At 41.4% G+C, this 18,698-nt stretch overlaps 1 protein-coding gene across 1 annotated transcript in view; it reads right to left on the bottom strand.

The window, feature by feature from the left end:
- PRSS48 (serine protease 48) overlaps positions 1-3,959 on the bottom strand; it is a 15,551-nt gene extending 11,592 nt beyond the window's left edge. The window contains exons 1-2 of the mRNA XM_007951551.2: positions 3,908-3,959; positions 1,695-1,857 (exon numbers count right to left, since the gene is read on the bottom strand). Of these exons, the coding sequence (XP_007949742.2) occupies positions 1,695-1,857; positions 3,908-3,959 (215 nt within the window). The remainder of the gene's footprint in view (positions 1-1,694; positions 1,858-3,907) is intronic.
- Between the last annotated feature and the right edge of the window lie 14,739 nt (positions 3,960-18,698).

Below are 18,698 nucleotides of genomic sequence, written 5' to 3'. Positions count from 1 at the left end.
TTTTGGTCATGTTGTAAGAAGGGACCATTCCCTGGAGAAGGATGTCATGCTTGGTAGGGTGGAGGGTCGACGAAAGAGGGGGAGGCCTTCAAAGAGATGGATTGATACGGTGGCTGCGATGATGGGCTCAAGTATAGCAGGGATTGTGGGGCTGGCGCGGGATCGGGCACTGTTTCATTCTGCTGTGCATGGGGTCGCTATGAGTTGGAAACAACTCGACGGCACTTAACAACAACAACAACAGGTTAGTAGTGGAGTGCAAACCATTTGTGCCACCCTTGGGCCTTTAGTATTCTATATTTGTTGTTGTTATGTGCCACTGAGTCAGACCTACCTGACTCATAGGTTCCCCTCCTTGTGTTTCCGAGGCAGTATCATTACAGAAGTAGATTGCCCAACCTTCCTTCTGAGGAGTGACTGGTGAGTTTGAACTGCCAGCCTTCTGGTTAGCAGTCAAGTGCCTTAGGCACTATGCTACCAGAGCTCCTAGTATTCTATATATCCATCATCAATTCATCATTTATTCCTTAAACTCTCCATTAGAAGTGTAAATTTTCTTTCAGTATGGTCAATACTATCTTTTTTGGAGTCCTCCTATCCTGTAGCCCCAGTCTGGACTGCTGCCCAGTTATCATCTTGGTACTTCCCTTTATGATTTTCTTTGAGATTCCCTTCTGTGTTGTACACCCTTTTCCTGAGCCCTAGGTTTTCCTATTAATTTTGGTGAAGTATATTATCATATGGCTTCCTGAGAAAATATGCATGAGAGGTAGCATTTTTGCTGCTTTGCATATTTGAAAATGTTTTAATTCTCACTCACATTTGGTTGATAGTTTGTGTATGGGTCGAATTCTAGGTTGGAATTTATTTTCCATCAGCATCTTGAAGTCACTACTCCATTTTCTTTGAGATTTCAGTGTTGTTGAAAAGTTCTGTCACTTTGATTTCTGCATGTGTTAGTTATCTATTGTTGCTAACAAATTACCCTGAAGCCTAATGGCTCAAAACAACAAACATTTATCTCACAGTTTCTGTCAGTCAGGAATCACGTGTGACTTTGCTAGGTGCCTCTGACTCAGAGTCTTTCATGAGGCTGTAATCAAGGTATGAGCTGCAGTATCATCTCAAGGTTTGACTGGAGATGATCTGCATCGAGACTGTGACTCTTGATAGGCCTCAGGTCTTCACTGGCTGTTATCTGGAGACATTATTAATTCTTTGCCGTGTGGGGCCTCTCTGAAGGGCTACTAGTGACATGGCAGCAACGGCTCTGAGAGAAAGCCCAGAGAGTATTTGTGACCCAGCAAAGCTTAGAAAAAATTCTCTAACTGAATTTTGGAGGTGATTTGGCAAAAAGAAAAAGAAAAGCATCTAACAAAGTGCTTCTCCATTATTTCTTTTTCTACCACTATGCTACTCTGGCTCGGAAGGAAGGTTGGGCAATCTACTTCTGTAGTGATACCACCTCCGAAACCCAAGGAGGGGTTGCTATGAGTTGGGTGTGACTCGAGGGCACATAATGACAACAACAACATGATACCCTGGTAGCTCCTAGTTCTAGAGCTGAACGTGACCTAGGATTTCTTTTTGCCCTGTCTAACTTACCACTTTCATTTGTCTGTTGGTTTGCCCATGAAGTGATTTGGGTATTTACTGAGAACCTGTCTACATGCTAGACAATAGCTAGAACTCACGTTGATACGCAGTGTGCTGCTGTCAGTATCCACCACTCATTGATGAGGGAACCTCCACAGATGTGGGACTGGCCCAAACGTAGGCTGACCTGCCAAGGCCAGTATCCCTTAGCAGCATCCTGGCCACCCACAATGCGGCTTGTGTACGTAGGTCGCCCACATACTAGACAAAGAGGAGAAAGGGAAATGTGGAGATCTGGGAGTTCTTTTCCTCTAGTCTTATCTTTCCAAAATAAAAACTTATTGCTGTCTAATACATTCCAACTCCTGGCAACTTTATGTGTTACTATACAGAGTAGAACTGCTCCATAGGGTTTTTGTGTCTATAATCTTTATGGAAGCAGATAGCCAGTCCTTTCTTCTGTGCTACTGCTGGTAGCACAGAAATCAGGTTGTTGGTAGTCAGGTGCAAACTGTTTGTGCTACCCTGGGACCTCCCATCTTCCCATCATCCCCAAACTCCTATCCATTCCCAGAACCTGAGTTCTAGCCTCCATACCACATCCTATTCTAATTTAAACTCAGAAGTCCTGGGCCCAAGTTGAGACCACTCACCAGATTGCAGATTTTCCTCTTTGAGAGAAGAGTGCTTTGGGCAAGACCCTAAGAAAGACATGCAGGGTGGTTAATACACAATAACATACTATATCTACATTCATTGAACAGTGAGGCTTTCCATGTGTTTAAATTCCTCAGATTGGTGCCAAAGGCTAAATTTTTACAAATGTCAACCTAATAGTGGGAATCTTGATAATTACATACTTACCCACTTCTTTAGCAACATGCATGGAACGTGGTTTAATTATTAACTTGGTCATTATCAGGAGTACTGGGTATGTTAAATTGTTTATGATGCCCTCAGATGCTTTTGAGGTCCATAAGCTGTTTACCTTTGTGCTTTTTCTTTAGCTGAATTGACATTTCGCAATATTTGTATATTCTATCTCTTTGCTAGTTGTTAGTGTTTTTGTTACTCTCAATCTATTCTGCTTTTAAATCACTGTTGGCAAGAAAAGTAATGACCACGCTTATGTCTGAAAGCGTTGAATTGAGCTTGCACTTTCGGCTCTCTCTTCCTGGAATGCTCTTTCCCTAAATCCTCTTAGCTAACTCACTCATCTCCTCAAGTCTTTACTCAAGTGACTTTAGTGAGGGCTTCCTTAACTATTCTATTTAAAATTACAACATGTCCCCTGCCTCTGTACTCTAGATGTTCCTTTCTTTTCATAGTATTTATCACTTCCTAACATGTTTTAGGAGCTCTGGTAGCATAGTGGCTAAGACACTTGCCTGCTAACCAGAAGGCTGGCGGTTCAAACCCACCAGCCACTCCTCGAATGGAAGATTGGGCAATCTACTTCTGTAGAGATACTGCCTCGGAAACCCAAGGAGGGGTCGCTATGAGTCAAATCGACTCCACAACAGTGAATTTGTTTTTTTGTTTTTATATTCATAAGTAATAACCCCAGCAGTGAATTGTCATGTTATTCTACATAATGCTTTTTTTTTTTTAACTTTCACTGTGGTGAAATATATGTAACAAAACATTTCAAACATTTTTATGTGTAAAATTCAGTAACATTAATTACATTCACTATGTTGTGCAACGCTTACCAGTATCCATTTCCAAATTCTTCCATCACTTTTAACAAAAACTCTGTACCCCTTAAGCAATACCCCACCCCACCCCCATTTCCTCCTTCTATATATCCTAGTAACTACTAGTGAACTCTGGTCTCTAAGCATGTGTTTGGTTTGGGTATTTCATATAAGTCAAACCAAAAAAACAAACTTACTGCTGTCGAGTAGGTTCTGATTCATAGTGACCCCTCCTTGGGTTTCCAAGGCAATATCATGACAGAAGTACATTGCCCAATCTTCCTTCCAAGGAGTGGCTGGTGGGTTTGAACCATCAGCCTTCTGGTTAGCAGTCACTATGCCACCAAAGCTCCCTTTCATATAAGTTGTTGTTGTTGTTGTTATGTGCCGTTGAGTCGGACCCCTCCTTGAAACCAAGGCAGTATCACTATGGAAGTAGATTGCCCAACCTTCCTTCCGAGGAGTGACTGGTGGGTTTGAACCTCCAGCTTTCTGGTTGGCAGTCAAATGCCTTAGGCACTACACCACCAGAGCTCCCTACCACATCTTATTTATACATGATGCCTTGTTAAGCCAGAAATCTCTGCCTCTCCCCACCTTACCCCATGGGCTACCTGAAATCCCCAGCAGAAGGAACAGGAGGAAGGCATGCACAGCAGGGCCCATATCTCTGTCTTCTAGATCCTGCTTCCTGGATTCAGGCTTTAGGGAGGAGTTAGGACCTGCAGGAGAAGGGTGCAGGACTGGATTCTCCTAGATGAATTCCTATGCTTCACCCCCTTCTCTTCTTCAGCCTTCACTCCTTCGCCAGATACTGAGGGACTAGACTTCAGAAGTGCTGCCTGCTACAGAGGGAGGTGCAAGGGCCTGAGGTGCCCCCTGCTGTCTTGGAAGAGCAGGATGTCTGAGTGTCTGCCTGTGGATTGGGGGATGGGCAATGGCACCTCCTGCCTAGGACAAGAGTAAGAAGGTGCTGGAAGGACCAGGGCCCTGTCTGTAACAGGAAGACCAAAGATGCTCAGGATTCTTCCAGAGCAAGAGATGGAAAAGAGGAAAGAAACCTAGTATTTGCCTATTTTTACCAAATTTCTTTGTTTTCAACTTGGTTATAGTGTTAGCCAAGGAGTATATTGCAAGCCAGGTTTCCTGAGAAATAGACCCTAAGGCAGAGGTATGTGTACAGGAAGTTTATTGGGGAATGGTCAGTGGTCTCAGGACCAGCACCTTTGAGAGAAAGATGGGAAAGCAGGGTTAGGCAGGAGAACTTGAACTGCAGTACATTTGTAACAGAGGCCTCAGCCAATACCACAGGTTGCCCTGGAGCTCGGGTGGCCCTTCAGAGATATCCTGAATTGTTGCAAGAAGACAGGCCCTTGGACCTGTTCATAGTCCATAGGCGTTACCTTGGGTGGGGTGGCTTTGCTGGTAGTGGAATTTAGCTGTGAGCTGTCAGCAGCCAATACTCCTACCTACTAAGGGATTGAGTGCTTCAGTTCCAAGAGGGGTCTGCGTGGCACCCCATAGCATCCTTTACAGAATCCTTCTCTGTGCCTCTTATGTTTTCTGTACCAATTGTTTGTATGGTACTAGGCCTGGCACTTGACTGCTAACCAGAAGGCTGGTGGTTCAAATCCACCAGCCACTCCTGGGAAGGAAGACTGGGCAATCTACTTCCGTAGTGATACTGCCTCAGAAACACAAGGAGGGGTTGCTATGAATTGGGTCCAACTCAATGGCAAATAACAACAACAACAACAACAGGCCTGAGGAGAAGGAGCCCTGATAGAGCTACAGTTAAGCACTTGCTCTTTAGTTTAAAGGTTGGTGGTTCAAACCCACCCAGAGGATCTATGGGAGAAAGACCTGGCAATCTGCTTAGAAAACTTTATAGGGCAATTCTCTGTCACATGGGATTGCTTTGAGCCAGAATCAGTTCAGTGGCATTGAGCAATAACAGGCTGTGGTTGTAGAATTTCATTAACTATTAAAGCATGTTACCATTCTCTTGTAGCTTAAAACATTGAGGGGCTTGAAAGAAACATGTGAATAATTAAAAAATAATAGCAGACCAGAAAACATAGTCATTTGGGTAAAGTTTATTCAGTTGTAAGCAGCAGAGACCCAGTCAAGTTAGTTTGAACAGATAGGAGATTATTTTAAAGATACTTATGGAATAGTAAGGAGCTCTGGTGGCGTAGTGCCTAAGGCATTTCACTGCTAACCAGAAGAGTGGCAGTTCAAATCCACCAGCCATTCCACAGAAGGAAGACTGGGCAAGCTACTTCCTTAAAGATTTACCACCTTGGAAACCCAAAAAGGGTTGCTATGAGTTGGAATCGAAACAATGGCAGTGAGTTTGGTTTTTGTTTTTTATGGAATTAGTTGGAGTGCCTGGGCAATACAAATTGTTAATGCCCTCAGCTACTAACCAAAACATTGGAGGTTAAAGTTCACCCAGAGGAGTGTAAGAAGAAAGGCCTGGCAATCTACTTCCCAAAAAATAAGCATCGATAACCATATGGAGCACAGTTCTATTCTGGCACACATGGAGTTACCATGAGTCCAGATCAACTCAATGGCAACTAGTTTGGTGGAACAATAAAGAAGGAACACAGAGTAACAAGGACATTTGGAGCTGTCAAGGTCAAACCTAGAGACCAGAGTTGCAAGGGAGCACTGGATTCATGATGGCTCATGATGGATTCACTCTGGTCCTCTGCTGTTAGTATGGCTCAAGCACATTCATGTCTTTTCCTTCATTCCTACTACTAACTGTCCCAGTTTTTTCTTATTTTCAGTTCAAATTCCTAAGAAGTCTTTATTTGGTACAGAATGACTTTTCTTGCTGTGTTAGAGTTCTCTAGAGAAACAAAATCTAGAAAGCTTTTATAAAAGAGAGAAAGGGAAATTTATCTTAGGAAAATGGCTCACACACTTACAGAAGCTGGCAAATCCCAAGTTCTTGGATCAAACATCAAGCTGGCTGCTTTTCCCCACTCATGCAGCTACCGGGGCTGAGGAGCTCAAGGTTGGCAGACAGTATACTGGCTGTTGAGTCCAACAAATGACGAATCCAAGATCTCCAGACCGAATGGTGAATTGTTCACTCACGGACAGTTGTAGGCAGCACAACAGAATCCCGATCCATAGAAGAGTTTCTCTTTTCCCAGGGTGTCCATAAATATACTGGAAGCAGGCCACACCCTGAGGGAAACTCCCTTTGAATGGATTGGCTGCTCAAAACATATACATCTGATCCCATCATTGGAACAACTCACATCACAGTAGCTTAAACCACACAGAATTGTGGTCCAGCCAAGTTGACACACAGCTCCAACTATCACACTTGCCAACATGTAGGTTCATGTTGATGAAAGATCAATTAATATGATCACTAGTAGATTAATGATCTTTAGGTTAAATGTCCATATGTGTGGAAGCAGGAAGATGAGGATGCAAAAATACAGCCAGCTATGCATCAGGGAAGGAGCCCTGTTGGTGCAGTGGTTAAGTGCTTGGCTGCTAACTGAAAGGTCAGCAGTTTGAATCCACCAGCAGCTCCAGGGCAGAAAAGACCTGGCAATCTGCTGCTCCAAAGATTACAGCCTAGGAAGTGCTATAAAAAAACAAAAAAATAAACTCATTGCCTTTGAGTCATACCTGACTCATAGCGACCCCCATTGGGTTTCCAAGGCTATAAATCTTTATGGAAGTAGATTGTCCCGTCTCCCTTCTGCGGAGCAGCTGGTGTGTTTAAGCTACTGACCTTCCAATTAGCAGTCAAGTGCCTTATACACTACACCACCAGCGCTCCCTAGGAAACCCTATGGGACAGTACTATTCGGAATCGACTCGACAAGTAGCAGGGTCTGTGTGGCCAGGGCAGGCACCAGATTTGCTGTTATCTAGTATAGTAGCATAAGGATGTTTATCTCTTTAAATACATTAAAATTTTAAACGTCAATGCTTGGAGGGAAAAAAAATCAATTCTCCATTTACTTGTTTACTGACTGTCATACTATGAATTTTTATCTTGGTTATGTTTTTCAGATCCACTTGTCTTCATTTGTGTCTGCTTGACTGGGATTAAAATCTCCTACTACTATTGCATTCATGTTAGTTTCTCCCTCCATTTTTAATGGCTCTTGTTTTATGTATCCTATTTGTATATTTTTGTGGCTTACTCATTTGCTCTTGTTATGTTTCTGTCACTAACTATGCTTTTTTTTTTAAAAAAAAATCATTATATAATGACTCTTAGTACTTCTCGCTTTAATTCTTTCTGAAATTAATATTACAACCTGTGATTTTCTCCTCATTTAATTAAGGGAAATGATTTCTTATTCATATCACAACCATCCATGTGGGTATTCCAATTAATTTATGGTATTCACAGGCAATTTAACTATTTAGTTAACTTAAGTGTTTTTTTTTTTAAAAAAAAAAATTCCTGCAGTGGAGTCTATTCCAGCTCGTAGCAACCCCTTCTTGGGTTTCCAAGGAAGTATCTCTACAGAAGTAGATTGCCCAGTCTTCCTTCCGAGGAGTGGCTGATGGGTTTGAACTGCCAGCCTTCTGGTTAGCAATCAAGTATAGCTTTTTAGAAAATCAGACCCCTGTTAGAGATTTGCCTTTAAGTCAAGTGTGTAGTATAATTATCATATTAGTGATTTTGCAAAGACACCAAGGCTTTGTACAGACCTTTCTGTTGACTTAGCACAGGAACAAAAATTTGACAAGATACTCCTTTCCTTCTAAGGATTCTGTGGTTGTCCCAGGTCTTTAGACTGTATGCTCCTGAACAAATCTGAAATCACTGATTTATACCCTTTAAATGTAACCTTTGTTATTAGTTGGATTGCTGACAGAATTCCTTCTTCTCTCTTTTCTTTATCTGAAAACATATATTGATTTTGGTCTCTGTTAAGTGTAGGTAGAAATGAACTCTACTGGAAGCAGCTAAGGCACCTGCTTCTTACTCTGAAAATCAGCAAGTGAAAGGAAAGAATTAAAGGATTATCTTGCTTTTCTTGCACAAACTGTATTTCAGAGTACCATAATAAAATAGGCTTAGTTGATAGGAGAATTCCAACTAATAAATGTAAATGGACGATATAATAAGAAAATCACAATTTGCAGCCCCTAATGAAATCATTAGGTGCTCTGGTAGCGTAGTGCCTAAGGCACTTGACTGCTAACCAGAAGGCTGGCGGTTCAAACCCACCAGCCACTCCTTGGAAGGAAGGTTGGGCAATCTACTTCCGTAGTAATACCGCCTCAGAAACCCAAGGATGGGTCGCTATGAGTCAGGTCCGACTCAATGGCACATAACAACAACAACAATGAAATCATTTGAAATCATTGATTCAGGGAATGATAATCAATAGTTGAAAACCTTAGATGAAAAGTTCCTGGAGGGATCAGAGTGTTACCATCTGAACCCTGTGAACAATCTTAGCATCTCTGAAAGTGGAACAAGCCAGATGTTATATGCCTCCTGATGTGACATAGCATGAAGCCCACAGTACGTACTTCCAACTCTTTTTGTCAAAAATAGTTCAGCCTGAATCTTTAGGGCAAATTTCCATTTATAGAAAATACAGGGGATAGAGAAATAAATTACAATAGAAAGAAACAAATAGTCAAATTCAGACTGTGGGACATTTTATTAAACAACTATCTTGATTTCCATAACATGTCAATGTATGAGGGTGAGAAGGGGGGTGGGGCAAGTGTGCCATATTAAAGAAATTTAAGAAACAAGTGTGTGTGGATCTTGTTTGGCCCCTGATTTATTAAACTGACTTTAAAAAGATATTTTGATACAATCAAGGGAATTTGAGAATGAACTGTTACAATCACAATGACTGGTTTATTAATCTTGATAAGTGTGAAATGGCATTGGGTTATGTAAGAAAATGTCCATTTTCAAAGAGAGAATTTGGAGCCAATGAGTTCCTTCTAAATGTAGGCTAAATTTTTATCATTTAGGGGAAATCTCTGGTTTTTAGCCCACAGTGCTATTCTGCCTTTTTTACAAGAATGGCTGTGTCACCTTAAACAACTCACCTTTCCCTTGTTGTGTGCCATAGAGTTTATTCCAACCCATTGCAACCCTATAGGACAGATAGAACTACCTCACAGGATTTCCAAGGTTGAAAATGTAAAGATTACAGTCGTAAAGATATAATTGTTAAGGGAAGCAGATTGCTAAGTATTTTCTTCCATGGAGCTGCTGTTGGGTTTGAACCACTGAAGTTTTTCACCTGAATGCTTAACCACTATGCCAACAGCGCTCCTCCTTTCCCCTAAAAACCTGACTGTTTCTATTGTACTATGAAGGTATTAGAATCAGTTGATCTTGTCCTTACAGAGTAACATTGAAGTATTCTTTACACTCTTTTATCTGTTTATCTCTATTACTTTTACTATCCCTTTACACATAAGTTCTTATTTTTGGTTGAGCAATCAAGAAGCATGTTGAGTCTGCTATTTTACAGCTCCATTGGTTCTTTTTTCTAAGATAAGGAAAAGCTAGGGGCCAAGGGATTGGAAGCAAGAGAGTAGGTGCTTAAGGAACTTTCCAAAAGATAGCTCTTAATAGCTTTTCGCTTCTCTCTTGGAAATATCTCTCACAATGACTGGTTTGTAAAGTGACAGTGTGGTGGTATGAAGAACTTTACTTTCTCACTGTGTGGGCGTGGGCAAGTTACTTACCTCTCTGCCTTTGAAAAATGATAATAATAATATTCCACAAAATTTTTGTAAGAGTTAAGAGAGATACTATAGGGCAATTACTTAGCTTGGGTTTGCCTATTAATGCTTCTAATAATAAATGGTAGCTAGTGGTAGCATAGTGCCTAAGGCACTTGACTGCTAACCAGAAGGCTGGCGGTTCAAATCCACCAGCCACTCCTCGGAAGGAAGGTTGGGCATTCCTACTTCCGTAGTGATACTGCCTTGGAAACCCAAGGAGGGGTCGCTATGAGTCGGGGCCGACTTGATGGCAAATAACAACAACAACAACAACAGTTTTATTGGGAGCTCTGGTGGTGTAGTACCTAAGGCAACTGACTGTTAACCAGACGACTGGTGGTTTAAACCCATCAGCCACTCCTTGGAAGGAAGATTGTTTTATTAAGACTGTTTTATTATCATTATTCTTGCTGTTAAATTATCTCTATTTCTAAATTCATTTCATTTTAGGCAAACAGGTCTTCTTGGTAATTGTTGTGATTGGTGTAGACCAGAGCTTTTATCTATTGATAGTTTGGATGGGATAATGTTTTGTTGGGGAGGGAAGTTGTCTTTTCCATTTTAGGATGTTAAGCAACATTCTTGGCCTTTATCCTTAGATAAAAGTGTCACCTCCTCCCAGTTGTAACAACCAGAAATCACTTCAAACAGTGCCAAATATCTCCTGGGGGCAAAATGGCCCCAAGTTGAGAATTCCAACTCTACAGCAGGACTGCCATTTCAGTGGGTAAATCTCCTTTTTTTCTTCTTTTTAACCAGAAACAAATTTGGGGGCATATAAAAGGGAACGTTATACTTTACTACATTATTAAAGATTTCTTGAAATTTTATGGCAAAAAATATATACTCTGGGGGCTACTTCTCACTAAACTATCAGTTTTGCTTTCCTATTTTTTTTTTTTCCTTTCTTCTCCTTATTTGCTAAGCATCTTCATTAGCTTGGTGTCTTCTAGTTCTAATTCTCTTTGTTGATATGATATACTTACCCTGCTCTGGGTCTTGGTAGCCGTCTCTTCAGAAAGGCCTTTCCAGGCACGACACATTGCTCTCTGCAGTGATTTGGTGTCACTTTGGCTCTGGCTTGGCTCTAGATTTTGGGTAGCTGCCTCTTCAGAAAGGCCTTTCCTGACTAAATCTTCTCTTGAGAAGATAAAACAGAGAAAAAAGTAGATTTGTACTTTTTGTAGCTTTTTATCTGTATTTCCTAGAAGAGCAAATGGTCTCCATTGTCTCTTTTCTAATCTCGTCCATCAGATCAATCCAGTATATTGAGAAATTAATAAATCCCTTATAAAATAGTCTTTTAAAGAATTGAATTCTCCAGCACATGTGTAGCAGGCCATGGCTTTTCCCTGTTTTGCCCCTGTGCAGGATCAGACACCTGTGGCTGCTGTTAAAAATCCAGTCTGCCCTGAGTTCTTGAACTTTGACAAGAAATTTTTAGTTCAGCTTTAATTCCACTAACCAGTACTCCTTAGAACAGTCTGTATGCTTAGCAGCCATTACACCAGGGCCAAGTCCTGGACGACCTTTAGCACCAGTTGCTGTGCATTGAGTCAGTTCTGACTCATGGCAGCCCCATGTGTGTCGGAGAGAACTGTGCTCCTTTAGGGTTTTCAGGGGCCGATTTTTCAGAAGTGGCTCACCAGGCCTTTCTTCCAAGGCACTTCCAGGTGAACTTGAACCTCCAGCCTTTCAGTTGGCAGCTGAACACATTAACCCTTTGCACCACTTAAGAACTTCAGGCAACCCTTGAGAGACAACTTTTGTCTTTTCCTCTGCTCTTTGGCCAATTGTGTACCTTTATCTGGCCTGTACTCGCCTTCTTCACAGCATCTGGCTCTTCTCTGAGCTCCGGCCTACTTGCCTGAGCCCTAATGCCCTTTAGCCAGTCCGCCTTTGCTGCGTTCGATCTTGTTCCTTTGATCACTAAAATAAAAAAATATTTCCCTTTTTATGTTTATTTGCTTCTACTCATACTAAAGGAATTTTTCCTTATGGTTTTAACAGCTGGCTTTCTATAGTCTATAGCTCGTATTTTCTTATTAGAAAACAAAACAAGATTTGATACATTTGGCTTGCAAGACACCTTTCTAGATACAGCTAGTGGATCAGGAAGATGAATAATTTCTTCTATAATTTCAATAATTTCTTCTATCTGTTCAGCAGTAGAAGTAAGCTGTATGCATCTGATTAACTACAGATGGAGGGTAGGAGTAAAATAACAAGTACAAATAACTAGGACCAAAGGGCAGATGTTATTTTGACATAGTATAAGGAAAAACCTTTAACAGAGCTCTCTACCAATGGATAGAGCTAATTAGGTATAGCGGGGAAAGGCCAAATCTTTGGAATTAGTCCTGGATTAATCTCTCTGTTCAATCAGATAATAACTGTGTGATCTTGGACAAGTTATTTAACCTCTCTGAACCTCAGCCACCCCCCCCCCCAGTGTGTAAAAGTGGGATAAATAATAACTTTCTTGAGTTCTTAGGACTAAATAAGATAGTAGTTAACATGACTAGCACAGTAGATAATACACAGGAGGCTTGAAGTAATTACAAGTTTCTGCCGTGGGTAGAGGAGCTCTGGTGGTGCAGTGGTTAAAGCATTCACCTCTAACCAAAAATTTGGCAGTTTGAATGCAGCATCCACTCAGAGGAAGAAAGATGAGGCAGTCTGCTTCTTTAAAGATTTACAGCCTTAGAAACCCTATGGGGCAGTTCTACTCTGTCCTATAGGGTCAATATGAGTCAGAATCATTTGGTTTGGCTTTGACGAGGTAGCGATAAGGTAGAGCTGTCATGTCAGAGAAACCACGTAGGTCTTTCGCAGGCATCATGATCGGCCTAACCCACTGCCATCGATAGATTCCGACTCAAAGGCAACCCCCATTGGGTTTCCAAGGCAGTGAATCTTTACAGAAGTAAATGGCCCCATCTTCCTTCCAAGGAGCCGATGGTGGGTTTGAACCACCAACCTTCTGGTTAGCAGTCAGATGCGTTAGGCACTACACCACCAGGGCTGGAGTCACCTTAATCCAGGGTTTGAGATTATAGCTTTTGAGAATTCAGGGTTTGTGAGAGAATAGATGAAGATCAAGAGACTGACACACTAAATTTTCTAAATTTTAAGAGACTTGTATATGAACCAGAATGTTGATTTAGAGTGTATTGGTCCTCTAGTGCTAGTGCTTTGAGGTTGTCAAAGAATTCACGTTGCTTGGTTCTACAATCAATGCCAATGGAAGCAGCAGTCAGGACATTAGATGACGTGTAGCATTGGGAAGGTCAACCACGAAGGAACTATTTCAAGTGCTGAGGAGCAAGGATATCTCCTTGAGGACTAAGGTGCACCTGACACAAGCCATGATATTTCCAGTCGCCTTGTATGCATGTGAGAGCTGGACAATGAATAAGGAAGACTGAAGAAGAGTTGATGCTTTTGAGTTGTGGTGCTGGCGAAGAATGCTGAAAGTACCATGGACTGCTAAAAGAACTAACAGATCTGTCCTGGAGGAAGTGCACCCAAAATGTTCCTTGGAAGCAAGAATGGCCAGACTTTGGCTCACCTATTTTGGTCATGTTGTCAGAGGGACCATTCCCTGGAGAAGCATGTCATGCTTGGTAGGGTGGAGGGTCGACGAAGGAGGAGGAGGCCTTCGACGAGATGGGTTGACAGGGTGGCTCTGATGATGGGCTCAAGTATAGCAGGGATCATGGAGCTGGCGCGGGATCGGGCGGTGTTTTGTTCTGCTGTGCATGGGGTCGCTATGAGTCAGAAATGACTCAATAGCACCTAAAAACAACAACAGTGCTATTCTAACAGAAGATACCACAAATGGGATGGCTTTAACCAACAGGGATTTATTCTTTTAGAGTTTTGGAGGCTATAAGTCTGAGTTCAATGTACCATGCTCTAGGGGCTGGGTGGAAGCCCACTGAAGCTGGAGGATTTTCTTAACTCAGGCATCTGCTGGCTGCTGAGGCTAAGGACAACAAATAAAATGACACAGTCCCAAGAATACCAAACAGTATGGCAGACCACTAGTTCAAGCCCAGAAACAGTCCCAAGATCGGCAGGAAACATGGCAGGCTGCTGAGTGAAGACTCAGCTACATGCAGGGTCCAAGGGTGCCAAAAAGCTGCAGACAATTCACAGAGCTTCTCCTTATATTCTGGAAGCAGACAACATCCCTAAAGCAGCTACTCAGCTGCTCGTGGCAGATTCCACTGTGGAGCTGATTACCAGTCTCATCATGGGAAATAACCACAACCAGCTGCCCAGCCATTCAAAACCAGGCCCACCCAAGTTAGCCTTAACTACCACATGGAGTGAGGGTTATTTTTTCCCATCATATAGAGTTTCCATTTTTCCCATCGTATGGAATTTTCATTTTTCCCAATGGGGTGCTCCTTCTAGATTTAGTAGGGAAGCCAAATTAGTAAGCAGATAGTTTGAAGAGCTTAGGCTCAGAACCACAAACATGGTCATCAAAGGATGAATAGCCCTTCTTCACAACTGGGTGAAAGAACACTTTTCCTTAGCACACTGTGTTTTTCTAAGTAAATGCAGAGTTTGTGTTCATCAGACTCTGGCTCTCTCCCTTGCCAGCCTGGAGTGTGATGAACACATGCAGTTACCTGGCTTCTCCCTTCTTGGATTTCATGCTGACTATCCCTCTCCTTAACATTGTTTTTCTTTAATTAGTGCATAATACTGTTGATTAGATTTAAGCTCTCATAGGTGTTTTCTCATTCTTGGTGTGTTGCTTTGATACTATACCAAGATGCCAACTTTAACCTAGTTAAATCTTCTGGGTTCATTCTACAATGACTTATCTCATTCCATCTCATCCATTATGTGTATATTATTTATTAAGTTTGTTTCAGAGGATTCTGGAGGGCAAAGTGTGGTACAGTGCTATGTAGTAAAATTGATTTCCATTCTTCCCCATTCCCAACAATAAATAGTTTTCCAGTGTAAGAGTCATCTATTGGGGCTATTAAAAAGCAAACTTTATGCTTTGAGCTGGGAACTGGGTCAGATAATTTACAAGGTACATTCCATATGTTTTATTTTTTTTTATGTAATTTTATTTACTTTGTTGTTGTTGACGCTGTACACAGCAAAACATACACCAATTTAACAGTTTCTACATGCACCATTTAATGACATTCATTACATTCTTCCACCTATGTAACCATTCTGACTCTCTTCTTCCAGTTGTTCCTCCCCCACTAACATAAATTCACTGCCCCCTAAGTTTCCTTTCTGATCTTTTGAGTTGTGGTTATCAATTTGATCCCATATAGATTGTTCTTAAGGTGCATAATGCTCAAGGAAGACATTTTTTTTTCTAGTTAAATTGAACTGTTGTTTGATTTTAAGAAGACTTCAGGTGATATTTTTAGTTTAATGTTTAAAGATTATGTTAGGGTAATAGTTTCAAGAGTTCATCCAACCTTCATGGCTGTAGGAAGTCTGGAGTCCATGAGAATTTGAAATTTTGTTCTACATTTCCCCCCTTTTGATCATGATTCTTCTTTAGAATCTTTGGTCAAAATGATCAATAGTGGTAACTGGGCACCATCCAGTTCTTCTGGTCTCATGCCAATGGAGACAATTTCATGGAGGCAGTTATCCACACATTCCATATCCTCCTCCTATTCCTGACTTTCCTTTTTCCTCTTTTGTTCCAGGTGAATAGAGACCAATTGTTGTCTTGGATGGTTGCTTGCAGGCTTTTAAGACCCAGGCACTATGCTTCAACCTAGGAAGTAGAACTAAACATGTTATTAGCCCATTTAACTGGGATGTCCCATGAAACCATGACCCTAAACCTCCAAACCAAGAAACCACATTCCATGAGGTTTTTAGTTGTATATAAGTGGTCTCAGTAGCTACTCTTGTGTGTGTGTGTCTCATCATCATTATAAATATATCTATCACAAAACTTTTTCCAATTCAACTTTATACAGGTGTCCAACTTGTTGACAGTAATTAAAGTAATCAGCTGTGCAACCTTGCCCTTAATCAATGCAATATTTCCATCACTTTTAACCTCCCTTTTCCTGCCCTCCCTCCTGCTCCTGGTAACCACTAATGAACTTTGTTCTCTCTCTAAAAATAAACCAAACTCACTGCCATCGAGTCAGATCCAACTCATAGTGACCCCTCTTTGGGTTTCTGAGGTGGTATCACTACAGAAGTAAATTACTCAATCTTCCTTCCGACAAGTGGCTGTGAGTTTGAACCACAAGCCTTCTGGCTAGCAATCAGATGCCTTAGGCACTATGCCACCAGAGCTCCTTTGTTCGCTATACATTTGCCTTTTATAAGTGAGATCATACAATGTTTGTCCTTTCGTGATTGAATTTTTTCACTTAGCATGATGTAGCCAACTTTTATGATTTTTCTGAAACTTTTTGTGAGCTCTGGTAGCATAGTGGCTAAGGCACTTGACTGCTAACCAGAAGGCTGGCGGTTCAAACCCACCAGCCACTCCTTGGAAGGAAGATGGGACAGTCTACTTCCGTAGTGATACTGCCTCGGAAGCCCAAGGAGGGGTCGCTATGAGTCAGGTCTGACTTGACGGCACGTAACAACAACAACAACAACTGAAACTTTTTATCTCTTTATTGGATTTCTTGGGAGCTCTGGTGGTGTAGTGCCTAAGGCATTTGACTGCTAACCAGAAGGCTGGCGGTTCAAACCCACCAGCCACTCTTCGGAAGGAAGGTTGGGCAATCTACTTCCTAGTGATACCGCCTTGGAAACCCAAGGGGGGTTGCTGTGGGTCGGATCTGACTCCATGGCAGTGAATTGTTTTTTTTTTTTTTAATTGGATTTTTTGGCCCTAGTATCCAGATTTATCATCTTCTCTCTCATTGTTTTATTTTGGGTCTGACTCAATGGCACATAACAACAACAACAACAGACCCCACAAATTTATTGAATTTATTGCCTTCTCTTTTGCTGAAGTATTTTCTAAAGTATCAGTTATGCCTTGGTTGCAATTCTGTAGTGTTGTCATCTAAAAAATGCGGACATGATCTTATTAACATGAGCAGTATTCTCTTCTGTCCCCTTGATGTTGAATTTTAACCATTCTTTGAATTGTGCTTTTGCTTTGTATTATTTTTGCATGTGAGGAATTAATTTTTGTTCAGATTTCTTACTACTTTCTTCATATTTGTGGAAAGATTTTTAATGATCGGCTTTATTTTACTTACTGGTATTTAAGTACTTTTTTCTGCTTTCATAAGTGAAAATTTCCATTCTCAAACAATGATTTTATTGGTATATACAAATTAAGGAAGGGATGTTCACTTTAGTGCTGTCTTGCCAAGACTCTTCCAGTTATTTGTACTGTTATTTGTCACATAATACAGAGCATCCTATAATTATTTGAAAATATATTATGAATTCTACAGATTAACTCAGCCCTGGCCATTGTTAGATCCTGTGTTCTTAACTAGTCTTCATAGACCAGAGGCCCAGGAAAAGGATAAAGATAAGGCAGTCATATATTCCTCATATGAGACATGTCCTTAGACTGCTCTCTAGTCGCAGGATGTGGCAAATTGGAAATCTCTTTAATAGGGACCTGCCCTAACCATAAACACATCTATAAGTGGGTAGGGTTAATGGAAGACTCAAAAGACTCCTCCTCCCCCTTGTAAAAGATCCTACTGCAGTACTTCTGTTTAATCCATAACTGCTGAACACCTGCAGCCATAGCCTCTGGGACCCTCAGTCCAGAGCCTCCCCTTACTTGCCTTACTTCATGTAGAAGACAGACTCTAGTGTGACCCCCTAATGAGCCCAACCTACACTCTTGCATAATCCCCCACCCCTCCCCTTGAGTGTAGGCTGAACTTGTTGACTCACATCTAAAGAATAGAATCACTGTCAGTGCAGTGATCGGGCACCGAGGCACAGAAGTTCTGGAATCCTCAAGCTAGGCTCTTAAAGCAGACAAAACAAACAGGCTTTGCAGAGATAAAGTAAATAAATAACAATAAGGAAAATAAATCTGGGCCATTAAAAAGCTTTCCAAGCAAGGAGTTAGAAAAAAATTAATTCCCCAAATGCAAAAATAAACAAAACAAAAAAGCAAAACATAAGCAGTGATAAGATGTCAGTTTTGAGATTAGGTTATATAGTAAAACCTGTGAAAGCTGGAACCTGTGTAAGGTGGAGATCTGTCAGAGAAGGAAAACTTGAATATTTCCCTCTAATGGAGAGTAATAGAAAAGTGGTAAGACTGCACCCTGTTTTCTGTCAAAGGCAGAAAACTTGCAAGACCTGGAAAAATAAGGCAGTCCCATGGAATTCCAGCTCTCACAGGTTTCACTATAAAAAAGACTGGCTTCCCTCTTCAGTGCTCTCTCTTCCTCTGTGGTGGATCACTCACTCTGGAGGAGACCACCTCCCATGTCACGAGCAATCGACATGAATGAACTTAGAAGTGGATCCTCTGAGGCCTGCTGGTGGATATGCCGGTGAGTTTGGAATTGGTCCTTACCCAGTCAAGCCTTGAGATGGCTGCAGTTGTAGCTGACCCCATCCTTAGCTCTTCACAAAAGACCCTGAGCCAGAGCAAGCCAGCTAAGTCACTCCCAGATTCCTGATCTACTAAAATGG

The sequence above is a fragment of the Orycteropus afer genome, unplaced genomic scaffold (assembly GCF_000298275.1).
Source record: "Orycteropus afer afer isolate SDZICR_OR568_19922 unplaced genomic scaffold, OryAfe1.0 scaffold00297, whole genome shotgun sequence".
NCBI classification, from domain to species: domain Eukaryota; kingdom Metazoa; phylum Chordata; class Mammalia; order Tubulidentata; family Orycteropodidae; genus Orycteropus; species Orycteropus afer.
Note: the sequence above shows the minus strand (reverse complement) of the source record. Positions and strands in the feature narration are given on the sequence as shown.